Consider the following 16,990-nt stretch of genomic DNA (forward strand, 5'->3'; position numbering starts at 1 on the left):
TATTATTACCTGAATGTATTTATAAGTCACATCACCAGCACATGGGAGAATAGGGGTTTGCATGGTGCTGCCAGATGGGAGGGAGAGTAGAAAGTCTTCTATACTCTTGAGATTAAAATGCATATATTGCAATTCTCCTTCCTGCCCTGTTTGTTCCTCACTGTGACTTCTTGGGATGAGGGGATTCAATGTCAATGGCTCATACAGTTCTCCCCCCCTACCCCCCGCCCCCTTTGGGGAAGTCAGTTGCGGTTCCAGTTGTTCTGATGGTTTTGTGAGATAAACATCTGTCCTTTGGGAATGGGACACAGACTTCCCCCACCCCCAACTTGGTTTTATGCAGGTGGCTGAACAGCCGTCCGGTGATAACGTTCAGTCACTACCAGTCTGTGTTGGATTCAAACCAAAACCTTATATTTGAGACGGCCTTCCACGTGGAAACGGACTCCTAAAGCAACTCCCTTATCTTCAATGTATATTTCTTCCATGGCTCCCGTGAGAAATTAACTCACCAAGGTTAGTTGTTTAGAGGGGAAGTTGGGAAGCCCAATATATCCTTTTGATGGTATGGCTTATCCCTCTATTCCCATCCTTCATATGTTGCTCAGCTTGGATGGTAAGCTCTTTGGAACAGGAATGTTGCCTTACCCGTGTGGACAGCGTCTAACACTCTGTGGGATATTCTTAAACGCAAGGAATACTTTGGCGCGTACATTCAACCCCCAGTGTAGCCCGCCTGGAAGTTCTACCACTAACCACTTCAGTGCAATAGGGTTGATAGAGCCCCCGCCACAGAGGGTTAAGGGATAAAAGGAAAGACACGGGGTGTCTAAGAGAGAGCTTTTTAATAAAGCTTTTAAATCTGTTTTTCATGCACTATACTAAGGATGGCAAACGCAACAATCCTGGAAATATTCATTTAAAGCATGCTGAGGAATCCCCTCCGTTGGGTATTGTATGGTAATATCTGAGGATATCCCTCCGGGTACTTGAGCAGGACTTTTGCACAGTCAAAGGACTGCTCCCAGAGAATCCTTCGCGGTCTTTGCTCTGAGCCAGTGTTTGTCAGGATGAGACTCTGGGAGCTGCTAATGGTGCGTAATACAGATGCTCCCCAACTTACGCAATCATTCCCTTCTAGAAAGCCTTGCGTAATGCAAATTTTGCGTAAGTCGGAAACATTAAGTAAAAATTTCCGCAACTCAAAAATCCTATTTCTGGCTTACGGAGCTTTTTCTATAAGTGTGAATTAGTGTAAGTCAGGTCTTGCGTAACCTGGGGAGCGTCTGTACCGGCATGGTGCAGACAGGATGAGTAAAACTTAGTCATAGACCTTACTACTGAGTCTCTGCTTTTATTTCAGGAGCTTCCAGTAATGGGAGGGGTGTGTGTGTGTGAGAGACACTGAATGAATGGATTGTGCAGCTACTGCTACCCTTTGATATTAATGACCTGTTTCTCTTTCACAGGCTGGCAGTGATGGTGAAAGCATAGGAAACTGTCCCTTTTCACAGAGACTTTTCATGATTTTGTGGCTCAAGGGAGTAGTGTTTAGTGTCACAACGGTTGACTTGAAGAGGTAAGAAACATTGTTTCTCTGCCAAATGTACAGTAGCTTCATTTCTCAATCTGATGTGTGTTGTGTAGGTCTAAGGCTTCCAAATTTTACTTAGTACATCTTATTTCAAACATGACTGACTTCTTGCACCAATTACTGTGCCATGGGTATATTCTCTAAAGCACTTATGGTCGAATACTAATTTGGCGGTGTCTGTCACTGCATGATGGTTGCAAGATCTTGCCTGATTTGAGTTCTCACATCTGTTTACATTATTGAAAGCCAGCTTTAATGTCCAATGATGGCTTCTGCAAAGCTAACGCATGGGAAGACATGTTAATGGATGCTGCCTTAACTGATAACTGAACAAGTAACATAGGACACTGACTTAAACAAGAACTATAGATAACTGGCTCATAATCCATACACAGTTTGAGAAGCTGATTCAGCCTCTTTCAGTTTTGAACAAATTCCTATATTTACTTACCTTTTTGAGATGTGGAGATTGGTCTCAAGGCCTCAGTTACTCTTATCTTTCCTGTTTTTTATTTTTAATGTGCTATGCTTGCTTGATCATTTATCTGGAAAACTTTTGCCATGCACAGAGGCTTAGATGATCAGTGCTTCATTAACAGAACAACCATATTCCTGTGTGAGACACTGAATTGTATCTATATGACTAAATTGTCACACATGACACAAAAAATGTAGCACTTGTCAAATTTTCAGCAAAGTTTCCTTTTTTTTTTGCAGCTTCGAGTCGAGTTAATATCTTTAATGCCCTGAACCTCAAAGGCATTGTCCTTTTTAATATGAGTGGCTCAACACAATTCTGGTTAGAGTGAGACAAACGGGACAGTAACCTAGAATCAAATATTGTATCCGTGAGCTAGGAGAGAAATATACACTTACACTACAGATGGCCTTTGGGAAGCATGCCATAAATAGGATACAAAATAAAGTATATTCTGTCACACAGATCACTTTATATATTCCTGGCTCTTATTAACAAGGGGTGAATGGAGTGTATCTTAGTGGGAATTATATGACCCAATGTGGTTATAGCTTCCTTAGCTCCCAGCATACCTGAAAATTTGTATTGCATGACAGTGAAAGTTGGAAAGCCTTTCTGTACCACACCACACAGAAAATCACTCAGTATAATTAAAAAATATTTTGTCACAAGGCACACACCCTTAATATTTCCTAGAACAGATGCGTTTTTTCCAATCCAGTTTCTTTAAAGAACACACTGATAAGTTGGTCTCTTACAATTAGCCATTGAAAGTGAATATTGTATTGCAGGATAATAAATATGCAGAACATTCAGTAATGACAGATTATGAAAATCTATAATTCAGAAAAGAACCCAGCATGGAATGGCCCTTGCATTTGGATTGTGTCTGGTTTTTAATGATGTACTCTTACTGCATAACTTAGTAGTTTACATATGGTCTTGTACAAATAAGAATTGCTTCATAATTCATTGCAAAGGAATTTTGCCAAATGAAGAATCGTTGGATGGATCCTAAAGATCATCTGACCTACAGGCAAACTACCCATGAGTTTTTTGGGTAATTGCAGATTGTGGGACGCAACTCTTAGAATCCTCCTTTTCAGATCTCTAAGATAAGCCCTGCTATCATCACATAATAAAAACAAAGATGGCATTTTCACAAACTTACATTGGTAGAAGGAACACTTTCCCAATAAGAGAATGAGTAGAAATCCAATGTAATATAGTCTGCTCTTATATAGCACTTTACAAATATCAGGTCTGTATCAACCTATGCCCATTTGTAAATGGAGAAACGGTAGTGCAGAAATGAAATGATTAGCTCAATGGACATGCAGAACCGTATGGTGACAGAGCCGGAAACAAAACCAGGTATCCTGATTTCCCAGGCCTTGACTCTGCCCACTGTGTTACCTAATGTTAAGTTCAGTAGAGTGTTGTTTTAGTGTGTGGTATGAAGTAAGTTTTTTAATAAAACTAATCTGGGTTGAAAACAAATGTTTATCAATTTAGCTAACTTTGAAGTGGCAGAAGAAAGGAAAGCCTATGGCATTCTAGACTTTACTCCCAATAGGAAAAATTAAGTTTGTAAGTAATATTAAAGAACATAATGTATTGTGTTTGCCTAAGAGTAAAACCAAAGAAGTATGTGGATATTGCAGTCAGAGCTTTTTTAAAAAGTCTAGCAAAAGGAGGCCAGCATGAGACATCCTGAACTCTATTTCTAATAACAAACTAGTTGATTTAGCTTTTGTTGATATTGCTAGCATTGGAACAGAAACCTTTTAGCACCACAGATTGAGGTTAACTCCATACTGGTGATCCAGTGTAGGTATTCACTGTTCCTTCATACAGCCATGAAACAGGACACATTTAAAAGAAAAGTCTTTGTCATGCCTGCATTTGTAGCAATGTTATAAAGTTCTTTGGGCTGGATAAGATTTCCTTGTAAACATTGGTGTTGCTTCCAACTCACATAAACTACATGTACTGAACCTTCCATTTAACTGTGTGGCTTGTAGACCCTCCAAAACAGGCTTCTACAGGGTTTTAGCTCTGGGCTCTCATTGCTGTTATTGATTGCGTACTTTAAAAACCCAGTGCAACTTCTGGGAAAAAAAAAATTAGAGGACCATGTTAATAGACCCATTATGTATTTATAAGCATCAGAAGTATCTGGGTCACTTCTTCTCATGTCAGACACGTAATTAGAAATGCAAAAGATTTCTGTTCAGATTGCATTGTTTCTGTATACCCTTCGCATCTGGGCATTAATGGAAAGAAATTTCAGGTTTAACTTAATTTAAACCTCTTGCAGTCATCCTCTCTCCATCCTAATAAGTCTTTCCTTTTAGTTCTCTAGGTTTTGATTTAGGGGAAAAAATGCAAAGTAGATTCAAAACTGAGAAATAGAACTAGAGAAAACCAGCTGGGATATTGTTTTGTACCTGACCTTATAGTGATGGATGTGTGCTCTGTGATAGAGGGACACATCTGCAGTCACTACAAGTAATTAAAATCTTGAATAGTGGTGGGATATCAAGTTAATCTTTGTTTAAAAAAAAAAGTTCAAAATAAGGCTAACATTTTGCTGTTAACTTGTTAATCAATGTGCCTGGATTACCAGTGTCTAGCAGTAGTGCTGCTTGGCACATAAGAGTAGTTGAATGTTTTGATTAAATTGGAGCCTTATTTACATGTAGGTTTTCTACCATTTACCAAGAGAAGAACGGGTGCTGGCATTTGTCCCCATATTCATAATAGTGCCATTAGGAATGGCTTCCAGGAATACAGTATTCAATGAGTATCATATGCTCTTTTATACTTCCCCCCCCCCAAGTTTAACATGCTGTACATATTCTTAAGCTTCACTTTCCAAACTTTGCTACTCCTGTTTTGTCCCGTTATGGACAGCCACAAACTTGTGAAAGTTAGGTGCTGAGAACTTTTCACTCATTAATTTATCTCACTAACTTAGAAATTGTGGGTATACTTGCAAACTATCCTCTTGCTTGACAGTACAATACAATTCGTATACAATAGCAGGCCTAGTTTGCATTAACTAACTTTTGACACTATAAGGTCAGTGTTTGGCCTTAAATGAAAGATCTAAGGGAGCTCTAATTCAATTCTGTAGTTGTCTTAGCAGGTCATGGTTTGGTACAAAAGTTCACAAATAAGTAACTTTGGGATACACCAGAAGAACTGAGTCTTATTTGATTTACTTTTTATGATGTGTATTTTCCTTTCCTAAATTGTGTTAAATATAGTAATGTGCAAACAAAAGAATATTTTGCAGTTCTCAGTTCAACTATTAGTTACTAGGGGCACGAGAAAATATGCACACAGACTGAATTAAATGAGACATACCAGCATTTCAGTAAGACCAAATGTTTCTTGCTTCTATGCAGTCAAAGACAGAGGCTCTATTCTTTCCCTTTTCAGTAACAACTTTTTATGTGCAGAAATTTAACTTGTTCTGATGACTGGAGCAGTGTAAAAACTGTTAAGCTTGTAATAAAATTCAAGGCAAGTGTGTGTTCAATTTAATTTAGAAATCCTGTTTGGAAGCATTAGTTTACAACTTTTGAGATTCTATTTTTAGACTATTCTTCAAATTTATAAAATTGACACCCAATCCATAACTAACCTCCACCCCTAAACATTCAAGGACTGCCCATACATAAAATCACATCTTCAATAGCCTGTGTAAGGTGGAGGAAAGTTTTCTATTTACCAATGTATTTATCCAGTGATTCTTGGAGATTTTGCTTCAGCATGTATCAGATAAACACCACTCAATCATGCTAACCCACTACCCCGGCTTTTACTACGCTATTCAACTTTAAGGGCTTGTGTACACACAGAGTTGTTCCTGATCAACTCCGTGTGTGGACAGTTATTCTGAAGCAAGAGGTCTGGAATAAAAGAGTCTACACTTGGACATGATTAGGAGCAGCTTTTGTGCTTTAAATTTACACCCTACCATAGTCCATGTTAACCATTGAGTTCAGACAAGATTACTTTCCTAAAATATGGTAAATATCCAGACTAGATTTCAGTTGTTGTCACCAGATAATTAAATGGACAAATTGCTGTTAATAAGGGCCTGTCTACGCTGTGCCTTAGTCTGCACCAGCTGGGGTTTAAATTCTAATTGGCCCATGCTAGTGCGTGCTAACAGTTTGCTTATGTGCATTAATGTAGTCCTGTTCCAAAAACATGGGCCAGTTAGTGTGCAACACACTGGTGCTCGTTAGATGTTGCATCCTAGCTGGTGCAGAGTAAGGCACCATGTAGACAAGCCCTAACATAGATCTGAGCTGTAAACTTTGTATAGCCCACACCTGCAAATCAAAGTAGATATCTATATGGTGACTTTTTAGAAGCTCAGTGACAGAGACAAGAATTGTTTAAAGATTTCTGTTGCAGCCCCTAGGGCCTAGGCACGATATATACTAAAACTTTCATTCTAATTTTCATATAAGGGCTAATACTAGGCCACTTTGCTATCCAGTCAAGTCATTTATAACCAAATTCTGTTTTCTGTAATTTCTGGGATACAGCTTTTAAAGCACACCATTGGCCTCTTACCCTGAACTTCAAAGGAGTGAAGACAGGCCATGTGGCCTGAGAAGATTCTGATAAGCTCTTTTAAGGACATGCCACTGCATTCATAGGGTAACTCTACCTTGCAGCTGGGAAGGTGCTTCCCAGCTCAGGTAGGCAGACATGCTATCTCTCCTCAAGCGAGTGCAGTAAAAGCAGTGTAGCCAGGTATAGCATAGGCAGCAGCACCAGCTACTTGCCGGAATACAAACTTGCCTAGAACACCAGATACGTACTTGTTCAGCTGGCTTGAGCCACTGCCCAGCTACGCTGCTCTCTTAAGCATGCTAGTTCGAGCAGAGCTGGTGCATGTCTGTCTGCCCAAGCAGGGAAACATGCTGTCAGCTGCAGTGTAGATGTACCCATAGATAATCAAATAGCATTTGAGATTGTGGCTTTGAGGTTATGGCTTGTAGTTCTAAGATAAGTATGATCTAATGGTTAGCATAGCAAACTGTGGGTCATAACTCCTGCATTCTGTTCCTGGCTGTGTACTTACTGGACCTTAAACTCTGTGCCTGTTACCTCATTTTCAAAATGGAGGGAGGCAAACATCACAGCATTTGAGGTTTTGTTTGTAAATTGCTTTGAGATCCTTGGGTGAAATGTGCTGTTGACCCAATATTCTATACTGCACAGGTGTCTATACAGTATTCCACATGCTTTGTTTTCATATGTCCATTTTATTTAAGGACACAGTGCAGCTAATAAATTACTTTAATGTCATTTGAAATCATGTAGAAACCTTCCCTTTTGATATTTCATTAGTGTGAAGTCTTGTCTGTTTCTCAAATTAAACCTTCTCCTTGATAGCATTATTGCAAGTGGTTTTGGCTGCATTTATTTATCTAGTCAATGTGCAAAATTGGAAGGGAGCCAGGATGGCTTCCTGCAGTTGTTGCGGGTGTACAGAGCTGTATTTTAATACAAAGTTAAGGTATGAATTGACTCGCAGAGCCCTCTGGCATAAAACAGTGGGTGGAAAGGACAAATAGGAATGGCACTCTGCAATGAGTGAGAACTACTTCGGAAAATTAAAATTGCCACATTTGCCTCAATATCTGACTTCTACCATCTTCACTAAAATGCCACCAGAGTAAAAGTGGGTGTTTAATCTTAACACTGAGGTGTCTGAGTACTGACAGTACAGAGTGAAGTCTCTGGTTTAGTTTTGCATGTAATTTCAGCTGCATGTAATTCATAGGTATGCTTATAGCATAAGTACAAATGATCCTGTGTACATCTGCCAAAGCCTTAGAGCCTTTTTATGGCTATTGCTACTTCCTTTGTTAAAGGGTTTGTGTTGTAGCCAGGGAATGAAATCTAGCATATCTTGTTTAAATTCTGTAGGAATTTACACTGTCTGATTGCTGCAGTACTAACTGGCATATCTATAGTTACTTGATTAACTAAATTTAAAGATGTTATCCACACACCCCTGTGCTTTTCCACACGAGTTGGAAACAATCTTCCTTAAACTTACTGCTGTTAGCATAGTTTCGCTGATTAGTGTGGACAAGGGTTTTGGTTTGAGAATCATGTTATCAATTACACCCTAAAATAATCTAGAGCATGAAAATAACCTCAAATTCCTATTTATGCTTGCCAGAGAAAACTGTTCTTGACCATAAAGAATCACTGGCTTCAGTCCAGGATTTAACTTCCGCTATAAGACTGATGAAAAGTTGACACATAGTATTGTAATTCCTGTTTGAGTTAAGACTGTCACACTAACATGGAAGTATTGCATTCTATGGGGGTTTCTTATAGGAGAGAATTTAAAGGGAACTATTTTTAGATGAGACTGGATTCAGAGCCTGCATCCTTTATTCCTATCCCGTGCCTGAACTTCTCAACTTCTGCACTCGAACATTAAATGTCCCTCTGCTTCCCTATGTCTGATGCTACAAATGAAATTGCAGATGTGCAAACACACTTTGTGTTGAAAGGAATAAATTACGCGAGTCAGAATGAATGTGAGTGGACGGATGCACGTGTAGCTGGCACACAGCTTTTTAGATGTGTGCCTGCAATGTCACATGCTGTCACCTCTACACCACTACCAACTAAGGGAAAAGGAGCAGCTGTCAAGTGCCCATAAAATAAACTAGCTAGGCTTGATAAATACAGCGTGAGAGACATTGTGGGTAGACATCCCGGAAAGCAAGAGGTGTCACCAAATCTCTTTATAAAAAGACTTGATGCCTCCTTGCTCATCTCTGTAGAATCTAAGTACCTATGACTGTGCCAGTCAGTGATATCCTCCTCTTCCCACCACAAGTCCATGGTTCTTGCCAGGAAAATCTTACTTTCCTCAATATTTACTTAGAGAAAAAAAATAGCCTCCTATTCTTAGATTGTTACTAGGGCACACTTTTCTCCTTACTGCTTGTTGTTGTTTTTTTTGTTGGCAAAGAATGGCATGCGTGGTGTGTTAATTTATTTCTGGTTTAATTTATATCCATTAGGAAAAATTTGGATGTGGAGAGGTAGAGGTATTAGGGATGCAGACAGGTTCTATGCAGGTTGCTCTATGTACCAACATACATTGGGGGTAAAACAGACCTGACAGTGAGGAAAGAAGTTACAATCCTGAACATCTCAAAATAACTATATACAGTAGAACCTCTGAGTTAAACACCAGAGTTACCAACTGACCAGTAAACCACACACCTCATTTGGAACCGGAAGTATGCAATCAGGCAGCAGCAGAGACCCCAAACAAACAAAACAAAACTACAAATACAGGACAGTACTGTATTAAACATAAACTGCTAAAAATATAAAGGGAAAGTTTTTAAAAAATTTTTTGATAAGGGTAAGGAAACTCTTTCTGTGCTTGTTTCAGTTAAATTAGAATGGTTAAAAGCAGCATTTTTCTTCCGCGTAGTAAAGTTTCAAAGCTGTATTAAACCAATGTTCTGTTGTAAACTTTTGAAAACACAACCAAAACATTTTGTTTAGAGTTACGAACATTTCAGAATTACAAACAACCTCCATTCCTGAGGTTCTACTGTATTCTACTATTCCTATAAAGGAGATCTGAAAACAGCTAATTAAGAATTAAAGCAAACTTTGAAGTACCACAAATACATTGAGATTAAAAACTTTACTAGTGTAGTTGTCATGAAATTGCAAGGCATTGAACTCCCTTTCATATGCTGTTGCTTACTGAAAACACAGTTTCACCACTGATGCTCGTGTTAACTCTTGGAGGGGCAGAGCTGGCATGCAGAGATTGGCCTCAGGCAGTACCTCTATAATCAGAGGTAGCATTGATAGCTGGGATCATGGTTGTACTGTGCTCACTTGTTCCTTTTAAAATTGTTTTGTATCATATTTGCATTGCACCATAGGAAACCAGCAGACCTACAGAACTTGGCTCCAGGGACTCATCCACCCTTTATTACCTACAATAGTGAGGTGAAAACAGATGTGAACAAGATTGAAGAGTTCCTTGAAGATGTCTTGTGTCCACCCAAGTAAGTATTGTGTGGAAAATGTATTTGGAAACAGGTTATTTGGTAACAGTAGCATGGGTGTCTGGCCTCAGGTTTGTTGGTGTTGCTTTGTTTAAATTCCTATTTATGGAGAAGCTTCCTGCAATAAATAGTGCAAGTATTATTGCTAACCAAGTTTAAGATGCTTTCCATATCAACAAACTAAAATCTGAATCTTCATAATGTGGATTGAGGCCTTAAATATTTCATCCAGAAGCCACATATTTTATAAATACCCATTTGTTTAGGAAGAAATCAACGTGGAAATAGACTAGAGGTTATCTGTAATCAGCGGTTACCATTTTGTACATGCATGTTGGAGCCTGAATATTTTTCTTTTTTGGTGGTTTAGGGTGGGGCTGTGAGCTAGAAGGGAGGCAGGATACGTAGGCCTTGCTAATAAGATTGTATTCGTGTAACTGAAAATGGGGCCCCACTTCGCAGAACTATATATCTGTGCATTAACATTAAATCATTAGGGAAACCTATTTTCTGGTGATCTCCTTATGGTCTTTTGCAAGATTTTGTATTTGCAGACATTCTTCTAGAAGTAAAAGACATGGCATTCAGCCGTTTACTTGAAATGAACTTTTCATTTTAACCTAAGGATGGTAAATGTCAGTGACTTGCATGTTTTCCATTAGAAAGCTTTTCCTCATTCCTTCCTAGCTTATTGAATAAGAAAAAGGATAATCATTGTGTATACCTTGCAGAATCAATCATATCTATGTGCAAGTTGGCAGTAGCTTTCTGTGGCTTGGGCCCATCTTGCCACGCATGATGATAGGCTCCCCGCTTCTAAATGTGTACGTGAGGCTAAGGTTGAGCCTTAAGCCTGTCAAAATTGTGATGGAAAAATGTGAATACATGTTTTATTCATTAGATTATGTAGTGCGAGAGCAGGAACCTGTATCAAGTACCCCTTACACGCCAACTGGCAGGCTGTGGTGTTGATCAGACATGGGTCGTCTCTGGCTAGCTGAGCTCTCTCTCCTCTGAGCCTTCAGGAAGAGGAAGGATTTCTGGAACATCACACTTTTCTTTTTCTCTTGTTCGGAATCTTGCGGTCAATGACCACGTATCTTCTGGGACAGATGGTTTTTAAGTCACATGTTTTTAAAAATGTCTCTTTTCCCTTGGGCTGGCAGGACTAATGGAGCAAAGCAGACTGTATGGCTGTGTATAGTTATTGTACTGTATATCAAACCCAATTTTCCATTCCCTGAGCACTGGATTGCAGTGATAAGGGGGGCAGCTTTCCACTGTAATCCCCCTCTATTATGTTAAAAGCGCCATGTGCTTGATTGTATATGCTTGCTCCAGAAAGCAGAAGTGTGTAATTATAGTCTTTACCCCAGGGTGGTTTAAGAGAATCTGGAGCAGGACTTGTCCAGTTCTCTACAAGTAGAAAATTCATTGGGACAGATAATGTACTTGACTGTCCATAAAACAAGTCTTCTCTCTTTTCCAAACACACACTTTGCTTTAAGAGTGTTTTGAATTAAATTAACATCTGCGAGCATTTTCATATCTTTTTGGGGCAACAGGCACTATGTAGATGTAAGAGTAAATGAACTGAGATATTTTTATCCCACATAGGAAAGGGTCAGAAAGTTAAGGTTACAAAAAGTCTGTTTCTTCGAGCTGAGAACTATGAACATCAAACATACCAGTCCATCTTAAGCTGTTCTTGGAATAGAAAAGAGCCATTGTGTTTATTCAGTCATCTGAAAAAAGGAAGGTCAAAAGGGACTGATCAATTACCAGTGAGATTGTTTTACTGTACACTAATAAAACCATCTCTTGTTGATCAGAAAGCAACTTTATTTTTTAATGACAGGTTTCAGAGTAACAGCCGTGTTAGTCTGTATTCGCAAAAAGAAAAGGAGTACTTGTGGCACCTTAGAGACTAACCAATTTATTTGAGCATGAGCTTTCGTGAGCTACAGCTCATGCTCAAATAAATTGGTTAGTCTCTAAGGTGCCACAAGTACTCCTTTTATTTTTTAATCTAATTTTTTTCTGATTGGATTTTATGTTGTAAACCACTCTTGAGTTTTGACTACCTTTTTGTGCAACATACTGTAAGTGCTGTCCTTACCTAATGTGTGAACCCTATGTATAATCTGCAGGGGTTTGCACCAATTTTAGAGTCGTCTAGGGACAGTGAGTGGTCTCCAGTTAAAGGTGGGCTTGAGTAAAAGCCTGGATCTCAACCGTCAACTCTGAAGGTGTTCAAAGTCTAGGATAAACTTCTGGGAATGGCCTCTGTGTATAATGGGTTAAATCAAAAACTCTGATCCAAACTCTGAGGTAGTTGACATCATTGAGCTCGCCCTTAGGCTCTCATTGCAATGAGAGCTGTGACTTCAGCACATGTAGACGTTATTTAAGATTGCTTTGAACTAGCTAGCTTAAACAACAATAGCAACAACACCATGGCAGCCTGAGCTCTGCAACCCCACCAAGGACGTGGGTATGTACTGAAGTGGCTTACTTGTGCTGCTATCCATGCTGCCGTGACTTCATCGCTATTGGTTTTTGAACTAGTTAGATCAAAACTAGTTTGTGTATGTCTGCATTCGCTGCATCCACACCTCTTACTGCAATGTCGACATACCCTTGGGCTTTGTCTACACTAGCACTTTTGTCAGCAAAACTTGTTGGTCAGGGGTGTGAAAAAACAGCCTCCCCCCCTCCAACCGACATAAGTTTCACCGACAAAAGTGGCTACACAAGAGACCTTTCAGCAGCACAGCTGCAGTGGTACAGCTGTCCTGCTGTAAGGTCCATAGTGTAAACATAGCCTAAGTCTCAATGGCTAGTCCACGAGAGGGAGGGATCTGGGAATTAAAAATTGCTATTAAAATCCCTTATTTTGATATTCAGTGAGTAGTCGGGGAATCCTCTGGGGGAAAGGAACAACTGAGGAGTGGGTAGTGGTGCATTTGGACACCACTACTCATTTTTGGCCCTGTGGGAGGGTTCCAAAAGTCACTTCAAACCTAGTTCTCATTTAAACTAGTTGATTAACATTAAACAGTGACAAATTCTCTTCAAAACACTTCCCACACATCAGTATTACTGTTTACTTTGCACAGAGATATTTGATAGGCATATTTTTTAATTGCTTAACATGGTTTTTATAAACCATTTTCAAATTAGTTTTGATGCTCCTGATCAAATTACATTACAACAGAACTTAGTAAAGTTATTTTTTTTAATACAAGACTGTAGTCATTTGCTCTGTCTCGTGGCTATTGGTTTTGGGAGATGAAAGTTGAAAAAACTGCATATATGCAATTTTTAAAACCAACTGAATCTCAGTTGAGTAACCAGTATCATTTGGGAAGAGAAACATGGAAAACAAACATTTTTAGTGCGATAAATTTATGTCTAGTCTCAAAAAAGGCAGCAGACAAGTAATACATAATATGAACACATTTGGTTCTTATTTTAGGGAAAAAATAAAGGGGGGCACTAATACCGAAAATCTTTAAATATAACTTCAGCAGAAATCTAGAAAGCTAGTCAACATGTACATGCTTCAAGTCTCACACTGACTGAATATTCCAATTTTCATGTTTAGGAAAAGTATCGGTGCAGTCTTGACTTAAATAAGTATAAGTTTGCCTGTCATTAACTAGGCAAGAATGAGCACTATTCTTTGTTCAATGTAACTGACATAGCAATATTCAGGGCCAGCCTAAGGGGTGGGCAATCAGGGTGGCTGCCACATTGTTCCAACACTCAACCCTTTTCCCCCTGCTCAGGGCTCTCTAAACATCCTTGGGCAGGCCCTGACAATATTGCTTGTATCGATCAAGAGATTCCAGTTACACAGTGACAGGGAACCTTTTAAAAATATCCCTACTTCACAGAACGGAGCAATAGGACAGAGATCTCAGTATTCAGGAGAGCAGTGTGTTTCCCTTTGCACAGGGTTGTGCATTAACATTTTTGTTTGTAAAGCTTAGCTGGGCATTTTATAGTCTCCTGATCTTTACAAATATGTAAATAACATAAAATGTTAAAGGTCTGCTGGTGAACATGTAACTAAAACCCACAGCCAGCTCAGAAATGCTAGCTTTGTGACCCTCGGTGTAACTGGATACCCATTTTACGTGCTGTATGTAGGTTTTTTTCATATTCTCCAGTGGAATTGGCAGGTCCTCTGGTAATCCTTATCGCAGAAATAAGCACTAAAGTTCTTCAGAATTCCAGGTCCTGACTCATGTTATAGATAGTTTAGTCACATTGAGATAAGTCTAAAGAACATTTTAAAGGGGAAGGCACTTGGGTTAAACATAATTTGTTTTTTTAAAATTCCTTGCATGTTGTTGATACCAATTTAAGTTAATAAAATTGAGTTTACCTTTCACTGTTTATGCTGTTCAGTATTTGCAGATCACTGAGTTTTACAGTGAAAGTAGAACAGCCAGTTTCACATTTGGCAGTCAGTTTTATTTTCTGATTCTGATGGCACTGTTTCATTGCAACATTGCAACTGTTTAAATCAACACAGTTTATTGATATTTGTTTTAAAAAAACACTACCAACATTTCCATTTGGATCTTGTAAACCTAAATTTTGGGCCTGAAAATGACTAAATTGTGGGTTTTTTTTTAAAAGGTGCACATAATCTAGAACAATGGCTTTCAATCTTTTTTTTCATTTGTGGACCCCTATGAAATTTCAAATGGAGGTAAAGACTTCTTTGGAAGTCTGAGACATAGTCTGCATACTGACGGGTCTGCTGATCACCAGTCGAAAACCACTGATAATGTGTTAATAACCTAAGTAGAGTGTATACATTTCTTTGCCTGTTTAATGCTAATAAATACATGGCTGACTGGTCATATTGTTTCTGCTGAATATTACAGAAGAACTGCTGTTGGAATATTTTCCCACAAACAATTGCATCTTTCTGCTTAGGTACTTAAAGCTTTCACCAAAGCACCCAGAATCAAACACCGCTGGAATGGACATCTTTGCCAAATTTTCTGCATTTATCAAGAATTCCAGACCAGAGGCCAATGAAGGTAGGAGACCTCAGTCCTTTAATCTCTGGTGCCTGGGTATTTCATTGGGTTGTGGGGACGGCAATTGAAGCTGTCTTTTTTTAAGTGCTTATAGTTTTGTACTATTTTCTCCTCTCTGTTTACATCTTTGTTCGTCCTTTCTCCAAGGTAGAACAGGGTATGGTAGAGGTTTTGTGTCCAGGCAGCACTGCTGATGTTCACAAATAATTTTCCTGAACTAGACATCCCTTAAATCTGATTTTTGTTTTATGAAAGTCCAGGGCTACCCAGATCACCTCTTTGATGGGTGTGTTTAAACTACGTAAAGACACTAATTCAGGGCAAACGAAGGTATTGTAGACAGTTCTGAGGGCCCCACATGCAATGTGGGACAGCACTACTTTCACTTAACCTCACTTCCTTTTTTCTCCTGGGAGAAGCCAATGTCTGTTACTAATTCTGATCTAATTTGATGGTCCTATTAATTGAGGGATTTATTTGCAATTCATTTGTTTACTATTGGTACCATTAGTGGACCTGCCCCTTAATTGCTGGTGCATTTTAGAGGTGTAAAACACACAAACAAAGCTATTTTAGTTTGTAATAGCTGACTGTAAATCTGAAATCCTATTAATCAAAATCTCCTTGTTTGAGCAGGTGGCTTTTAGTTTTTTGGGTTAATGATCTCAGAACCAATGACTCAGTGTCTACCTTGAGAGAACCAGACCAGTTAATATTCATTTTGGGAATTTAACCATGACATGCAACTTCTTTGAAATGTGCAGTAATGCTCAGCTTGCCCCTATGCAGCCTCCCTGTGACATGCTGTAAACTGACTCCGTAGATAGTGCATTTCAATATCTGACTTTTTAGTCAGATGTACACTAAACTTAAGGATGTCTTGATCAGCTGGTCACACTTTTAAACTGACAGTGTTCCTTTATAGTTAATCACATTTACTTTGAAATATTCTGTGTATTTAGAGATGTATTCTACCCTGGAAGCTTACTTTGGGTTCCCCACTGGCAACTATTGGCCTAATATTCAGAGATGCTAAGTATCCCCAATTCCTGTTGATTTCATTTGAGGCTGTTGGTGCTCAGCCCTTCTGAAAATCAAACCCCAGATGGGTAGAGGCAGACTTTGGCTCTTAAACTGTGCACAAAAATTCATTAGAAACCGACCTGGACAGCATTAGTAATTCTTAGTAATTTATTGAAAAGCAGACATGTGAAATGCATTGATTTGCTGTCCATGATAAAGTGCTGTCCATGATAAAGTTAAGGACTTGTGTGTAAAAGCTGAGTTTTAATTAACCTTTAACTCTGAGAATGAGTGTACTTTCCCATAAACTAGTGCTGAAAATGTTCAATGCCTTCCTGCAGTCGCCTGAAGGCCTCACTCCGTCCCATCTCTGGAACCCACCTTTGCTCCCTTCCCCCACTGCTATAAGTTTCCAGTTTGAGAGCCGTGCCACTGGAAACTGGATAGCATTTTAAGAGTTAAAATGATCATAGACTCATTAACGTTCCCTGCAGCTTTTCTCATGAAATTAAAGTATCAGTTTAATATTAAACATCTGTAAATTCACATTTCTCTTCCTTTCTGTCTTGTATCTTGCTGCTGCTTGTTTCAACCTTTGGTTTCTCTGAGCAGCTCTTCCCTAGAGCTAACTCTGGTCTAGATCCTTTGTCTAGCAAATACAAGCTGCTGTCATCCCAGTTGGTATCCTGCTGTTCAAAGGTCAGTTGCATCCTTTACATCATCCAGGTAGCTTCTGCCAGCT

The 16,990-nt window shown here is 39.1% G+C and overlaps 1 protein-coding gene across 2 annotated transcripts in view; it reads left to right on the plus strand.

Annotated features, from left to right (window-relative positions):
• Nucleotides 1-16,990, plus strand: part of CLIC4 (chloride intracellular channel 4) — a 54,117-nt gene that overhangs the window by 25,628 nt on the left and 11,499 nt on the right. For both annotated transcript variants that reach the window (XM_084652160.1, XM_084652161.1), the window contains exons 2-4: nt 1,470-1,579; nt 10,040-10,165; nt 15,119-15,225. In XM_084652160.1, coding sequence (XP_084508286.1) covers nt 1,470-1,579; nt 10,040-10,165; nt 15,119-15,225 — 343 coding nt within the window. The remainder of the gene's footprint in view (nt 1-1,469; nt 1,580-10,039; nt 10,166-15,118; nt 15,226-16,990) is intronic.

Source organism: Lepidochelys olivacea (assembly GCF_965140295.1).
Source record: "Lepidochelys olivacea isolate rLepOli2 genome assembly, chromosome: 19".
Classification (NCBI taxonomy): domain Eukaryota; kingdom Metazoa; phylum Chordata; order Testudines; family Cheloniidae; genus Lepidochelys; species Lepidochelys olivacea.